Genomic DNA, 16227 nt, shown 5'->3' on the forward strand with positions numbered 1-16227 from the left:
TTGTTGCGATCTCGCGCGGGCTTCAAATATGCCCTATTGCTGCTCATACGTGTGCCGTTCATGATCGTGGTCTGCAAATATGAGAATCCTATTTCGTTCTTCCCGTTGTAATCTACTAGTGGATATCCCAGCTCCTTGCCGGCTTCTAGAAATGCCTCTGCCAACGGGGTATGAAATGACGGGTGCGTGATATGTACTGGTCCATCGGTACCATGGTAGAGAATATCCGATTTCAGCTCCGGGATATCTATTGTTTCCAGCTTTTTAAAATATTTGAGAACGTCGTTGTATGCCCAGCCTTCGTTTCCCATCTCGGCCCATCGATCGTAATCTTCGGCGCCGCCTCTAGTTGCTATCATAAAATTTAGCACGCTACTGCCGCCGATTACTTTTCCCGCCGACCAAGCGCAACTGTTATCATTCATACCAAGACAATACTTATTGGATGGCTTAGTTTTGTACTTCCAATTGATCTTGTTGTTTAGAGATAAGATGGGAGCCATCATAGGAATGTTCGTGAAGAAGCTGTCGTTGGATCCAGCTTCGATCAGTAATATTTTGATGTGAGGATTTTCACTCAGCCTTGCTGATATTGCAGCGCCGGCCGTGCCGGCACCAATCACAATGAAATCAAACGTATCTCCATCTTGCAGTGTTAAATGCAATACTTTTTGACTTCGAAAACGTTGGTTTTGCTTCAAGAAATTCAATGTTCCAATGCTCAAGTCTATCAATTTTGATCCGCTCGTATTGTTGTCATAAAGTCTACGATACCAATTCGACGGCGATTGTCTTTGAGACTGTAATAGGCCGATTATGGCACTTAAAGTAAGAACACGAAGAAAGTACGTCACTTTTCTCATCATATCGAGATAGGGTTTGAACAGTGAAAGAACAATACGCAATAATAAAGAAGTGTGTGCTTAACTGCCCGTTATATGTGCTTGCATTAAGATGTATTTGTTATACAAATATCAGGTCAGTACGAATGTAGACGTATGATAAAGTAGGACATTGTATCTGTCATTAATCTCCCAGTCGAATTCCTCCGAGTTGAATCTTATCATAGGTTCCTGTTTAAATTTCCACGCATGTTCAAACGAAATTTCGTGTCATTTTATGTATTTCTTCGATACATATTTTGATTTAGTTGCCAGTTCATCAGTCAACATAACTCGATCCAAGGCCAGACTCATTATCGCGATCATCGACCTATAGTATGGACTGCGCGACGCAAGTCGAAAGCGTACTACATCATTGTGTAAGAAGGACAGCAAGGTCAGCACGCGATTACGGCCAATATCCATCTCTTTCTATCCAACACCGTAATATTGGTTGAAAAGAGAGAGATTGGTCGCACATACGCCATATTTTAGGACGTGTTTCATATACGAGTAAAGAAGGGATCGCGCAGTCCATATAGGTCGATGGTCGTGATATTATCAAATAACTTGTAACTTTATCGCAAATCATCTTTTAATCACAGCAAAATAATGACTTTCAAGTGATTATTGTCAGTGTCACGTAATACTGATATATTTTTCTTACTCGATATTCGAGTCACGAATTCATTGAACGAAAAGTTTTGTTTAAGGCTTACTTATTATTATAATGTATAGACGTTACTAAATATTTATAACGCTACACAATATAATGATAAAAGAGAAATATAAATCCTTATATATAATGATTAACTAAATCTAATAATAACAGATATAATAAGTATTTAATAAATTAATAACGGATATATAAGCACTGTTCAATTTCTATTTAATATTTATTACACCTTGAGTTTCAGAGGATAATTAGCAGTGATTCAGCTCTTTTATGATAAACATTATATAATTATGAATTTAAAAAGTTAAGCAAAATTTATGATGTTGGATTCTGTGTATTCTGTAGTTAATTAAATAACTAGAAACTCTGACGCTATTGCCACCGGCTACTTTTCTCTTTTGCCAAAAGCATCTGTTACCTTTCATGCCACGACAATAGCTGTTGGACGATTTGGTTCGATAGTTCCAATTGATGTTGAACTGCAGGATGTGAGTATACACCGAGATATCCATAAAGAAGTTCTCGTGGAAACCAGTTTCGATCAGCAGTACCTTGATTTGAGGAGTGTCTTGCGGCTATGGTTGCTCCAGCCGTACCGGCGCCAATTATTATAAAATCAAAAGTATGTCCGAACTGCGGTGTCTTGTCCAGTATTTCTTGATTTGAATAATGTTGATTTTGTTTCAAGACATTATTCACTCCAATAGCTAATTTTAGTAATTTCAACAACTTTGATCCGCTGATATTATTGTTGTAATTACTGTTATAGTACGTGTGCCCATGTAATAAGTAAAATTACTAGTGATTTGAATTTTTGAAATAAACTAATACTTGAATATCTTTTTAAATACAATTTCTTTTTAAATGATACAAATAATGTATCAAATATGAGCATTTATATTATCGTCGTTATTACAAAGTAAATATGCATGTGAGTAAAAAATAATAAAATTACTTCATAAAAGTTTATTATAATTATGACTTTTCCAAGTAACCCCAATCTTTTTTTATCATATCTGCCGTTTTTTCGGCGATCATATAAACAGGAATGTTTATGTGCGCCGATATAATTTCGGGCATAATGGACGCATCTGCTACTCGTAATCCTTCAATGCCAATAACCTGCAAAATATTACATATGAATTTATAAAGCACACTGCTGATTATGATATCCCGCATAAATATTCTAATACGTATTTACAAACAAATACCTTTAATTTGGGATCGACGACAGCAGTTGGATCTCCCCTAGGTCCCATTTTACAACTGCCGCAGTAGTGATAAAGTGTCGTTGAGAGAATCCTTATTGCGCATTCCCAATAAACGTCGGAGTCATATTCGTAATTGTTGCATTCAGTATAAGTAATGTTTAAAAACTGAGAATCGAGCGCCTGCATCGCCTTTGTCCGACCAATACTTAATGCAGTTCTAATCCCAGCAATCATTGTCCTGACGTCGTCTGGATCATCGAAATAATTTGGCACAATCTCTGGTTTAACATTAACGTCGTTAGCTAACAATGTTATTCTACCGCGACTTTTAGGTTTCAACAGTATTGGTAAAACGGTCCAGCCATTGCTGCCACTGTACTTATCCCATTCCTGAGTTATAGGATCATTAAATTCCAATATCCTTGGGAAAATAATATCTTTAGTTGTACCACCAGTAAATAATAATTCGATGTCTGGTAAATTATTATTTTTTTCTGGGTGTTTTGTGTTGACGAAACCGAGGGCCTCGCACCCGCCCGGAATCGTAAATAATCCAGTTCGATTTATTATAAAGTCCAATATATGCGGATTAATAGGATTTATCAGATCGAAGAACTGTAAACTGACCACTGCGTTTGTTGTAAATGACAATCCAAAGAAGACTGGATGGTCCATGAGGTTATCGCCGACTGGCGCATCTTGAATTACGTTTATGCCTAGTTCGGAAAGATGTTTCGCTGGTCCGATGCCGGAGAGCATTAATAATTGCGGTGATCCAATGGCACCTGCACATAGAATCACTTCTTTGTTCGCGAACACACGTATTCTTTGGTTATGCTTGACGAATTCTACGCCGATTGCTCGATTTGTAATACGATCGATTAGCACTTTTGTCACCGTACTCTCACGAGTCAAGTGAAGATTGGTGCGACCGTGCACGGGATGCAAGTATGCCCTATTGCTACTTATGCGAGTGCCATTCATGATTGTGCTTTGCAGATATGAGAATCCTATTTTGTTTTTTCCGTTGTAATCTACTAGTGGATATCCTAGCTCCTTGCCAGCTTCTAGAAATGCCTCTGCCAACGGGGTATGAAATGACGGGTATGCGATATGTACTGGTCCATTGGTACCATGATAGTCAATATCCGATTTCAGCTCTGGAATATCCATTGTTTCCAGTTTTTTGAAGTACTGGAGAACGTCCTGATATGCCCAGCCTTCGTTTCCCATCTCGGCCCAGCGATCGTAATCTTCGGCGCCGCCTCTACTTGCTATCATAAAATTTAGCACGCTACTGCCACCGACTACTTTTCCACTCGACCAATGGCAACTATTATTTTTCATGCCCCGACAGTACTTGTTGGATGATTTGGTCCGATAGTTCGAATTTATTTTATTGTTTGTCTGGAGGACGATAGCGAATACTGGGATATCCATAAAGAGGTTTTCACGGGAACCAGCTTCGATCAGCAGTACTTTAATTTGTGGCACTTCGCTTAGTCTTGCGGCTATGGTTGCTCCAGCTGTACCAGCGCCGATCACTATAAAATCGTATCTGTCCCCAAACTGGGGTGTCATATCCGGTAATTCTTGTTCTACATATTGTCGATTCTGCTTCAAGAAATCAGTAGTTGAGCTTAGTAATTTTAGCAACGTCCATCCGTTATTACTATTGCCATGAAGACTACTGTAGTATGGGTGCCCATGTAACGAGTTGATTATGGTACTGATACTGAGAACGTAAAGGACACTCCGAATCTTGTTCGTCATATTTAAATAATAATTTGCTTTTGAATTATATGGAATAATGTGCAATGATAGAAAGTATGCCTAGATGCTCGTCATATATACCTGGCCTGTAATTTTAAGTGTGCGCTTTATGCAGGGTGTAATAAAAAGATCGAAACATTGTATTATCACGGAAAAAATATCATTTTTGGAAGAAATGTTTTAAACAAAAGGTGTAAGATTTAAGAAGATATATTTACTGACTGGTGTTAGACTTTTTGTGGAGTCGTTAAGGTCAAGTCAGGGTCGCTTCAAATTTTTTAATTTAGACCCCTTATTTTTTATTGCATATTTTTGTAGCCACGTATATAGTTGAAGTTTGGCGCGTTCTTGGAGCGAAAATTAACATGCGTTTTGTTCCAAAAGATACAAGTGTAAGGGCAATATTTAAGATCCCTGAAAGTAAAAAAAATAGTTTATTGAGATTTGAGGTTCGGAAGTGTCTCGTTCAGTCGGAAGTAGCAGCGCGTACTTGAATATATGTAATTAAATACCGTTAGTGGTCCTTCCTGCGTTTTGTGTCAAGAGATACAAGTGCGAGGGTAATCTTTAAGATCCTTGAAAGTAAAAAAAGATAGTTTGTTAAGATTCGAGGTCCGGAAGTGCCTTGTTCAACCGGAAGTAGCAGCGCGTATTTGTATATAACTGCTCAAAAAAATTAGAGGACTATTTTTTCTCAGTAAATTTTTGCCCATTTTTAAACTGTAATTACTCAGCAAATAATTAGCGTAAAAAAATTTTTGAAAAGAGTTTTACAGGGCAAACTCTCTACTATAAGCAAGCTCCCGTGCACATCGAGTTACGCAAATGTCGGCGGTATAGTACTGAAATCATAAAAAAAACAGAAGTACTTTAAATGATATCTGGCTAAATAATCGGCGTAGGACAAGTTTTTTTTCTTTATTTGAAAGAATCCGTACTTTGAGATAATATCAATAATTATGTTCGCCAATTTTTTTGTTAGGCAGCGGAAGACTGCAAATTTCAAGACTTTGGATATCTCAAATACGTCCTTATTCAAAGCTGATCACGTCTTTGAGTATTAAACTGGATAAAAATTGAACAAAAAAGCACCTTATAGTAGAGAGTTTGCCCTGTAAAATCTGTTTTCAATTTTTTTTTACGTTAATTATTCGCTGAGTAATTACAGTTTAAAAACGAGCAAAACCTGATCTCCTATATCATTTTTTTGAGCAGTGTACGAAATTAAAAATTCTTAGATTTTTTCTGTGTTTTGTGCCAAACGGTGCAAGTGCAAGGACAATATTTAAGATCTCTGAAAGTAAGAAAAAATAGTTAGTTGAGATTCGAGATCCAGAATTGTTTTGTTCAGCAGGACATAGCAGCGCATACTTGAACACAAAGATAAATATTTTTTTAGATTTAACAAATTTTCTTAAAATTCCGTTTCAAAGAAAATGCATTGGAATAGTCCAACCAAACCAATGTTTAAACTATAAAATGCAATTGTTGGATTTTTCAAATAAAATCTATTTTTACCTTAAAATAAATATTTTCTCGATAAAAAGTGAATGTTTTTTTTTATTGAATGTTTAACTTATACTATTTTATTATTTCAGTCAAAGTATTTAAATATTTTATTTAAATTATTTTTGTTAAATAAAACAATTTTATTATTTCAGTCAAAGTATTGTACTATTGGTATGTGATAAGCCACATGCTTCTAAAAATGAAGCAATATTGTTTAAAACACTCGTTTTAAATCAAACTTTAACGAAATCTTTTTTTGGAAACGAACGAACCAAACTACTTTTCCGATGTTAGCACTCGAAAAAACTGAAGATGACTTGAGCACGACGTGTGTGCCTACACAATGCTGATGGCTGAACTGAAGCAAAGCGCGGAAGGCTTATGGCACTTGATCCTCCTTGTCTCGGACCGATACGGTCAGTGTCGAAAGATTAAACGAAATACGAAAACGGTGCGCGACTAGAAAATATCCGTGAGTGAGCGATCGCACACACACAAACGTCGGCCAGCCCCGTCAGAAACTCTCAAACACTTCACGTTCACACTTCTTCTTTACTTACCTAATGGTTTTCACGTTCGCACTTGGCAAGCAACAATTTTGCTTCTTTGAAAACGCAGTAAGATGATTGGTTTATCGATTATCACGTCGCTCTTGCCGTAGCGTTCAAGCCGGACGAAATAGGCTAACTTTCTCGCCGAGCGATTGCCTCGATCCGTATCCTGTTTTGTCTCGAACCAAAAAAACTAATTAATCGTCAAGACTGTTTTGACCATAAATATTCTTTTTATTAAATTAAATTATTAAATTTTATTGCAAAAAATATTACCTCATTGTCAGTCAGGGTTCGAACTTGGAACCTCCCCATTCCGTATAGGGCGTCGTACCAATTCGACCACTGAGGCGCATATATCTATATGTTAATAAAAACCTTACATTTTTTGCTATTACTTCTGGATTCTTAATCAAATTTAACAATGGTTATTCCAAGCAATAAATTAGTTGTAAATAGTAACACTCTTATTTCAGTCAAACATATTTTAGAGGGGACTGGGGCTATGTGCCTACAATTTACGCTTTTTTCAAGTTTACTAAAAAACTAATAAAGATATTTGACTAAAATTTTAATGGTATAACCTTTCAACCTTGCTATTAAAAAAAAAGCATAATTAGAATCGTTGATCTTTTAACACTCTAAAGAGGCGAATTTTTTAAGGAAGTTTCGTCGCTACAAAAAATGCAGCCAGTTTCATGAAATGTTAATATGTTGTTCTGGAATGCAAAATAGAATTATGTAAATTTTTAGGGAATTTGTTACCGTCTCGTTTTGAAAACAATCTCCAAAAATTGTACTTTTTAACATAGGTTCTTACGGGAAATGTCATATTGCACACTGCAAGAAAAAATGCAAATGATAAGGGAAAAAAAATATGCACATGTAACTTAATAATTTACAAATAAATAAGTGAAAGAAAGGGGAAGGTTACCGCACATTTTCCACATACCGTGGAAAAATTAATTATTAAAGAATAAATTGTTTGATTTTTCGTCTGCTCACTCCCACTACTTCAAACGCTAGTGCGCTGTTTGCCAGAACCCCCGCGTCCCACTACTCCCCCCGATGAAGCAACCGAATCTCCTTAAGTGGACAAGTCTCGTAGGTCGTTTTTTTACAGTAGCGAGTAGCGAGTGAGAGCCCGAACATTTATTCCAAAGTCTAACGCTGTTTTTACGAAAAGATTCTCGCTCAATTTTTATTCTTTTAATCGCTCTAAATATAATTTTATTAGATATGTCTACCTTATCCGTCTTAAGGAAAGTCTTTCTTTTGTAGTTACGCACCATTATCTATTTATAAAAGAACAATTCGTCAATGAAGTGTGGACTCATTGACCCATCAAAAACAGGACAGATAGCCCCGACCACGTTTTTCAGTCTTTAACATGTTGCCAATTTTAGATAATGCGGAATTAAGATTTGACGCTTCTCACACACACACACACACACCTGATAACTATATATTAATTGATAATATTATGAATTGCTTACTTTAATTTGAATTAAACTACTGTCGCACAGCAAATTTTTCGACCGTCGAAAAATGTGAATAATTGTTTTCGCTTTTCTTGTAACGTATATAGCGTCTGCGAAAGGGATCGCAAGAAAACAAATAACTTTTAAATATCTTACGTAGGGCATTTTTCAATTACTTGTTACAATGGTAGAGACATCTGTTTCTTAAAACTTGAGATAGCAGTACTGTGGACACATAGCCCTCGTAGACAGATAGCCTCGGTTTCACCTATATCATTTTTATACAAAGAAATGTTTTATTTCAATCTATCGCAGGAAGTAATTCTGTCTTCCTGAGTAATATTTCGTGTAATCAAAGAAAATGTTATCATCGTCGAAACATATTGTTTCAAACAATCGTATTTTTTTTGTTAAACAATATGTTTCCATGAAATAAATATAATAGAAATAATGAATGTAAATAAATATTTTTCTCTGTGAAATATATGCGTTTAAAATTTTAGTAGTTTTTCCTGGGTTTTGTGCCAAAAGGTACGAGTGCGAGGACAATATATAAGATCCCTGAAAGTAAAAAAAATAGTTTATTGAGATTTGAGGTCAGGAAGTGCTCTGTTCGCACCGCGATTCAATTTTTGACAATGAGGCAATTTATCTCTGTGTGGTAAAAACAAGCAAGCAATTACAAGGGGGTAATTGTAACGCTACAATTGTCTGCAGGCATTGATATTACTATTCCGTTGTTTTTTGGTTTATATTTGGATAAGTAAAAATTAAATAGTCTTTATATATATATATATATATATATATGAATAATTGCGTGTTTCGAACGTGCCGTCAAATCCATTAAATCCGTTTTTAATTAACAAAGTTGCTCACAGATATTAACACTTAACATTTATTAAACTGTAAGAATATATTACGTACCACACAACTATTTAAGATGTAAAGTAAATATAAATAGAGTAAAGATCAAGTGAATTGCAGGCAAGAAACAATATTGAAGTTTAATTAGATTTCAAGAGCCCTTTTATATGGTTTCTATTTAAATAATTGAGTTTTTATGTGTAATTTTCCTTCAATATACTTTGTATACTTCAATTTAAATCAAAAGTGGTTTCTTGCCAAATTATATATATATTTGCAAATTATACATATTTGCATTGTCATATCTTTGGAGAAGACTTCGTTAATTTTTAAAAATAAAAGTTTATAAAAAAGAATTAATACTTTTTATTTTCTTGAATATTCTCTGTTCCTTACACTTACACAGCTACTTTTCAAATTTGAATAAATTAATTAACTAATAATCGAATTATTTCTTAAATACAATTGCTTTTTGAAAGATACCTCACAAATAGTACATCAAATATAAGCATTTATATTATCGTCGTAATTATAAAGTAAACATGTATGTGAGTAAGAAATAATAAATTAATGCAATTACTTCATAAAAGTTTATTATAATTATGACTTTTCCAAGTAACCCCAGTCTTCTTTGATCATATCTGCTGCTTTTTCGGCGATCATATATACAGGAATGTTTATGTGCGCCGATATAATTTCGGGCATAATGGACGCATCTGCTACTCGTAATCCTTCAATACCAATAACCTATTAAAATATTACATATGAATTCATAAAGTATGTACATGCTGCTTATTATGATATTTTGCATGAATATTTTATTATGTTTTTACAAACAAATACCTTTAATCTGGGATCGACGACAGCAGTCGGATCTCCCCTAGGTCCCATTTTACAAGTGCCGCAAGTGTGATAAAGTGTCATTGAGAGAATCCTTATTGCGCATTCCCAATAAGCGTCAGAGTCATATTTATAATTGTTGCATTCAGTATAAGTAATGTTTAAAAACTGAGAATCGAGCGCCTGCATCGCCTTTGTTCGACCAATCTTTAATGCAGTTCTAATCCCAGCAATCATTGTCCTGACGTCGTCTGGATCATCGAAATAATTCGGCACGATCTCTGGTTTAACATTAACGTCGTTAGCCAACAATGTTATCCTACCACGACTTTTAGGTTTCAACAATACTGGTAAAACAGTCCAGCCATTGCTGTTACTGTATTTCTCCCATTCCTGAATTATGGAATCTTTAAGTTCTAATAACCTTGGAAACAGAAAATCTTTCATTGTTAAACCGATGAACAATAATTCAATGTCTGGTAAATCGCTCTGCTTTTCTGGGTGTTTTGTGTTGACGAAACCGAGGGCCTCGCTCCCGCCCGGAAGCGTTAACGGTCCAATTCGATTTATTATAAAGTCCGATATATGCGAATTAATAGGATTTATCAGATCGAAGAACTGGAAACCGACCGCTGCGTTTGTTACGTATGTTATTCCGTAGAAGATTAAGTGGTCCATAAGGTTTTCGCCGACTGGCGCATCTTGGACGACGTTTATGCCCAGTTCTACAAGATGTTTCGCTGGTCCGATGCCGGAGAGCATCAATAACTTTGATGATCCAATGGTTCCCGCACATAAAATTACTTCTTTATTCGTGAACACACGTATTGTTTGCTTATTCTTGACGAACTCTACGCCGATTGCTTGATTTGTGATACGATCGATCAGCACTTTTGTCACCGTGCTCTGAAGAGTTATATGGAGATTGTTACGATCGTGCACGGGATGTAAGTACGCTCTATTGCTACTCATGCGAACGCCATTCATGATTGTGCTTTGCAGATATGAGAATCCTATTTCGTTTTTTCCGTTGTAATCTACTAGTGGATATCCTAGCTCCTTGCCAGCTTCTAGAAAGGCCTCTGCTAACGGAGTACGAAATGGCGGGTATGCGATATGTACTGGTCCATTGGTACCATGATAGTCAATATCCGATTTTAGCTCTGGAATATCCATTGTTTCCAGCTTTTTGAAATACTTGAGAACGTCCTGATATGCCCAGCCTTCGTTTCCCATCTCGGCCCAGCGATCGTAATCTTCGGCGCCTCCTCTAGTTGCTATCATAAAATTTAGCACACTATTGCCACCGACTACTTTTCCACTCGGCCAATGGCAACTATTATCTTTCATGCCACGACAGTACTTGTCGGATGACTTGGTCCGATAGCGCCAATTGACGTTGTTATTCGTCTGGAGAAGAGGAGCGAACAGTGGGATGTCCATAAAGAGGTTTTCATGGAAACCAGCTTCAATCAGCAGCACTTTGTTTTGAGGTATCTCACTTAGTCTTGCGGCTAGAGTTGCACCAGCCGTACCAGCGCCGATCACTATAAAATCGTATCTGTCTCCAAACTGGGGTGTCATATCCGGTAATTCTTGTTCTACATATTGTCGATTCTGCTTCAAGAAGTCAATAGTTGAGCTTAGTAATTTTTGTATCGTCCATCCGTTATTACTATTGCCATGAAGACTGTTGTAGTATGGGTGTCCATGTAACGAGTTGATTATAGTGCCGATACTGAGAACGTGGAAGAGACTCGGAATCTTGTTTAGCATATTTGAATAATAATTGGCCTTTAAATATGTTGAATGATGTGTAATAACAGGAAATGTGCCTGGTCGTTCGATATATCTGGCCTTTTAAGTTTACACCTTATATAGCTGTCACTTTTCGCGACTATAGTAGAGGCTTCATAAAATTTAACTGAACAATTTTAGATTCTATGTGTATATAGTTTTATATGCTTGTGTCCCCTCCAAAGAATTCGTAAGATTGTATTAATATCATGACAAAGAGAAATAAATGGCTATTCTGTCCTCCAGACTAAAGAAATGAATGACTATTGCACTATTTCCCATTTGGCAGGAGTCTTTTTTAAATTTATCATGTATGTTAATATTTTGCTCTTGCAACATTGGTTTTTCTGAATTATTAATTGTATGACTTACCTTTTGATTAATATTTATGTCATAATGGGCAACTTATTTTAACGGCGCGGGAATTGTGCCGATAATAATGTGAAAAATTAACCTATTGCGTAATCTCATATTTGATAGAAGTTTTTTAATTTTCAATGTAATGTTTTAATATTTTACTTTTTTAACGTTAGATCTTCTAAATTGTTAATCTTTTATTATACGTTATTTATTTGGTCCATGTTGTCGAATTGATTCTGATATCTGATTTTCGATTAAATAATAAACTGAACTTTCTAGAGAATATGCCTTTTAATTTTCATCGACCGATATCTCATGCTTTTGTGAACATTCTTGTGTTTTGTCTCAGTCATGTAGGTCATATTTACGTACATCGATTTCTTTCCAGCATGATTCGTGGGGTCATCTTATGAAACGTCTGACTTTATTGCATGCAATATTTTTTTATATAATGATAAAACAACTTTTTTTTATGTCTTATGAGATATTGTAAAATTCAAAACTTGACTGGAGGTTCTGTTCTAGGATACGTGTTTTGTTTAATGTGGTATATAATATAAAATATGCCTGTGGTGTCGAGAGAAAGAAGAGATCATGTCGCTATTTAATTCATAAATAAAAATGCAATTTTTGCTGAATAAAACTATTTAAAATAATTGAAATTACTGAAAATATTTCTTACAAAAAATTGTAATTACTATTATTTTTTCAATAATGATTTTTGTATATTTTTAAGGTACGTTTTGTTAGCTGCTGTCGAAACAGATACAAGATGTATAATGCAAAATCGATGAAAGTCACATTTACACATAAATATGATAAATCAATTCTTTTATTTTTAATGTTTTTTTGTAATGTTTAATATGTAGTTCTCTTATACTATAATATAGTGCAATATTATGAATCAGCATAGTACAATTTTTTGGATAGTAAACGCAAATTTTATTCCATGTACAAAAATCATTTTTTTTCTAACGATTAATGACTTTTCAAAAATGGATCTTATTTCGTATAATAGTACAGTAATTTTTTTATTTTAACAGTTTGGCAAGTGTTAAAGGTTCATAATTAAATTATTATTCGGTAATTATTGTTCGGTCTGAATGTGTGTAATGTTTATTGTTATTTGAATATACTGCAATAGTAGTAGTAACATTTATTTCGATTCCGAGGAATTACAAAATGGCGTTTTTGAGGGACGTACCCAACCTTTTACAACGTTTAATATACTGCAATATAGTGTTTAATTTTTTTAATTTTTACACTAATGTTAGATTATTTTACATTTCGCATTATTTGTCTAGAAGATCATACAGAAGTACTGACATCGCGCGCGGCGAAGTCCTGATCTTCGATATAAACAATACTTGTTGTACTTCGGTGTAAACAACAATATTGTATGAATATAAATAAGATATTAATTTTATTGAAATATTATATATGTGATGGATATTATATATACAATGAATTTGTTGTGATATTATATAAGTTGAACTATGAAGACTACGATCGTTATAATAGGTATCCATCGACTGTCGGCATACTTACACATTATTCTATATACAAATTTTATGTTATATACAATACATATATATATAATATTTTAATATATCTGTGAGAATTACATAAAATATTTTATGTAATTTAATAAAATAGTATTTTTTTATAGAATTCACTAAAATAATTTTAATTTTGTTTTAGTTTATGAAAATAACTAAGAAGAAATACAATGTGATAGTAGAAAGAAACTTATAAAATATTAAGAATTTTAAAACCTTGCAAAATATTTGCAAAAAATACTTGCCGATTATTTTAAACTATAAAGGGAGCTTTTCAGCAAGCGACACAAGTGCCGTTTTGTCTTTGTTACTCATTGTCAAAAAGGAAAGATAGAATGACGTTAATGTCGACCTTTGTCGCTTGCTGGAAAGCTCCCAAAATATAGAATGCTTAGATAATAGTGTGAATGTTACGATTTTCTTTTAATTAGACTTTACATGCGTTTTTCTTTTGATGTAATGACAAGAGGAGAATGAGTTTTCCAATATATTTGGATTAATTTGTATTTGCAGCGTTATTCATGAATCGTTTATTTGTGTCCGTTTGCGCTGTTTATTTGGTCTGGAACTGACTTAAGAAATTAATTATTCTATAATATATGTACAGGATGTCTTATGAATTTAAGATTAAGAATAATAACATCTTATTTGTAACCGTTATTAACAAGAGGAATAATAATCTGTTTTCGGCTTTAGCACTATGTATTGTATCACACATAGCGTGCGAATTTTAATTCATTAATTTTAAATGCTTATATTAAAAAACTATCATAGTCTCGACATTTTGGTATTAGAATTTTCGTCTGAATCGTTTAGGTGTTGTTACAGTCTTTACGGGGCATCCTGTATATATAAAATAAAAAATTTAATATTTATCAAACTGTAAGGATACACATATTACGCGATTAGCTATTCAAGATATGAAATAAACATAATACAGCAACAGAATTAATTAAATTACGGAAATGGAACAGTATTAAAGTTTGATTAAATTTCAAGACCTTTCTATGAAGTGATTTTTCTCTAATAAGTATAATTTCTCATTTGTCCTAAAAAACTTTTTTTGCGAATTACACGCACACATTTGCATTGTTTATCTTTCCAAAAATATTTTTTTAACGTTTAAAAATTTGAACTAATTCTATCAGAATTAATATGTAACTTTTCCATTTTCTTGAATATTATTTTACTCTTACATTTTTCTAAACTAAATCGACCAATACTCGAACTAACTCTTTTAGTTCAATTCCTTTTCAAAAGGTATACTTCGAATAATACAATGAATTTACGTGTTTGAATTTACTATTACCACAATCGTAAGGCGGTACTAAAAAAATATAGCACAATAATATAATTACTTTATAAAAGTTTACCTCTATCGCGACTTCTTTAAATAACCCCATTCTTCCTTGATCATATCTGCCGCCTTCTCGGCAATCATAAAAATAGGTATATTTGTGTGGGCCGATACAATTTCGGGTATAATGGACGCATCTGCCACTCGTAATCCTTGAATACCGATCACCTGCAATATATTGTATACGAACTCACAAATCAGGATATACATTTGCACATTACATTACTTATTATACTTCCGCGCAAATATCCTAGTGAATTAAAGAAAAATACCTTTAATTTAGGATCAACGACAGCAGTTGGATCTCCTCTTGGTCCCATTTTACAAGTCCCAGAATAATGAAAAAGCGTGGAAGACATTATCCTTATCGCGCATGCCCAATAAGCATCAGAGTCATATTCGTAATTGTTGCATTCCGTATAAGTAATGTTCAACAATTGAGAATCGAACGCTTGCATCGTCTTTGTCCGACCAATACTTAACGCAGTTCTAATCCCAGCAATCATTGTCTTCATATCGTCTGGGTCATCGAAATAATTCGGTACGATCTCTGGTTTAACATTAATGTCATTAGCCAATAACGTTATCCGTCCACGACTTTTTGGTTTCAACACTACTATCCCAAGGCTCCAACCATACGTGTCAGCGTATTTGGCCCATTCCTGACGTATATATTTGTTCAAATTGATCATTTTTGGAATAATATAATCTTCTTTAATTGTACCACCAGCGAATAATAGTTCGATATCCGGTAGATCGTCATATTTTTCTGGTCGTTTTGTGTTTACGAAACCGAGGGCCTCGCATCCACCTGGAATTGTGAGCGGTCCCGTTCGGTTTATTAAAAAATCCGTTAGGTATGGATTAACAGGGTTAACCATTTCGGGTATTATTAAACTTATCGATGCGTTTATTGTCCACGTTAATCCGAAGAAAGTTAGGTGATCCATAAGGTTCTCGCCGACAGGCGCATCTTGGACTACGTTTATACCTAGTTCGGTAAGATGTTTCTCTGGTCCGATACCCGAAAGCATCAACAATTGAGATGATCCGATGGTACCTGCACTTAGAATCACTTCTTTGTTCGCGAACACACGTATAGTTTGATTATATTTGACGAATTCTACGCCGACTGCTCGATTTGTACTAGGATCGATCAACACTTTTGTCACTTTGCTCTCAAGAGTTACGCGAAGATTGTTGCGATCGCGCGCGGGTTTCAAATACGCCCTATTGCTGCTCATGCGAGTGCCGTTTATGATCGTGGTCTGCGGATATGAGAATCCTATTTCGTTCTTTCCGTTGTAATCTACAAGTGGATATCCTAACTCCTTGCAAGCTTCTAGAAAGGCTTCTGCTACCGGGGTA

At 34.6% G+C, this 16227-nt stretch overlaps 4 protein-coding genes across 6 annotated transcripts; all 4 read right to left on the reverse strand.

Annotated features, from left to right (window-relative positions):
• Positions 1–7: 7 nt before the first annotated feature.
• On the reverse strand, positions 8–1138 carry LOC112464693 (glucose dehydrogenase [FAD, quinone]-like; the record flags this gene model as incomplete). Its single annotated transcript, XM_025031832.1, has 1 exon — positions 8–1138. A coding segment is annotated over exon 1 (859 nt), but the record flags the coding sequence as incomplete, so codon positions are not given.
• Positions 1139–2470: 1332 nt separating this feature from the next.
• On the reverse strand, positions 2471–6684 carry LOC112464694 (glucose dehydrogenase [FAD, quinone]-like). Of its 3 annotated transcripts, none has more exons than XM_025031834.1 (5): positions 6611–6684; positions 5054–5835; positions 4764–4955; positions 2769–4627; positions 2471–2679 (listed from the first exon to the last, which is right to left on the reverse strand). In XM_025031834.1, the coding sequence occupies exons 4-5, from the start codon at positions 4539–4541 to the stop codon at positions 2533–2535; spliced, it is 1920 nt and encodes a 639-aa protein (XP_024887602.1). In that variant the 5' UTR covers positions 4542–4627; positions 4764–4955; positions 5054–5835; positions 6611–6684; the 3' UTR covers positions 2471–2532. The 3 variants fall into 3 exon arrangements, with proteins under 3 accessions (XP_024887602.1, XP_024887604.1, XP_024887601.1); XM_025031836.1 differs by lacking the exon at positions 6611–6684 and adding an exon at positions 6323–6504 and having other exon boundaries at positions 5054–5204; XM_025031833.1 differs by lacking the exon at positions 6611–6684 and adding an exon at positions 6323–6504.
• A 2862-nt stretch (positions 6685–9546) lies between these two features.
• Positions 9547–11735, reverse strand: LOC112464696 (glucose dehydrogenase [FAD, quinone]-like). The gene is made up of 2 exons (XM_025031838.1): positions 9790–11735; positions 9547–9693 (listed from the first exon to the last, which is right to left on the reverse strand). Exons 1-2 carry the CDS (start codon positions 11560–11562, stop codon positions 9547–9549), a joined length of 1920 nt encoding a protein of 639 aa, XP_024887606.1. The 5' UTR covers positions 11563–11735.
• Positions 11736–13569: 1834 nt separating this feature from the next.
• LOC112464695 (glucose dehydrogenase [FAD, quinone]-like) lies at positions 13570–16191 on the reverse strand. Its single transcript, XM_025031837.1, has 3 exons — positions 15132–16191; positions 14876–15027; positions 13570–14345 (listed from the first exon to the last, which is right to left on the reverse strand). The coding sequence occupies exons 1-2, from the start codon at positions 16101–16103 to the stop codon at positions 14878–14880; spliced, it is 1122 nt and encodes a 373-aa protein (XP_024887605.1). The 5' UTR covers positions 16104–16191; the 3' UTR covers positions 13570–14345; positions 14876–14877.
• Positions 16192–16227: the final 36 nt, after the last annotated feature.

Source organism: Temnothorax curvispinosus, unplaced genomic scaffold, assembly GCF_003070985.1.
Source record: "Temnothorax curvispinosus isolate PA1 unplaced genomic scaffold, ASM307098v1 QBEX01014462.1, whole genome shotgun sequence".
Taxonomy (NCBI): Eukaryota; Metazoa; Arthropoda; class Insecta; order Hymenoptera; family Formicidae; genus Temnothorax; species Temnothorax curvispinosus.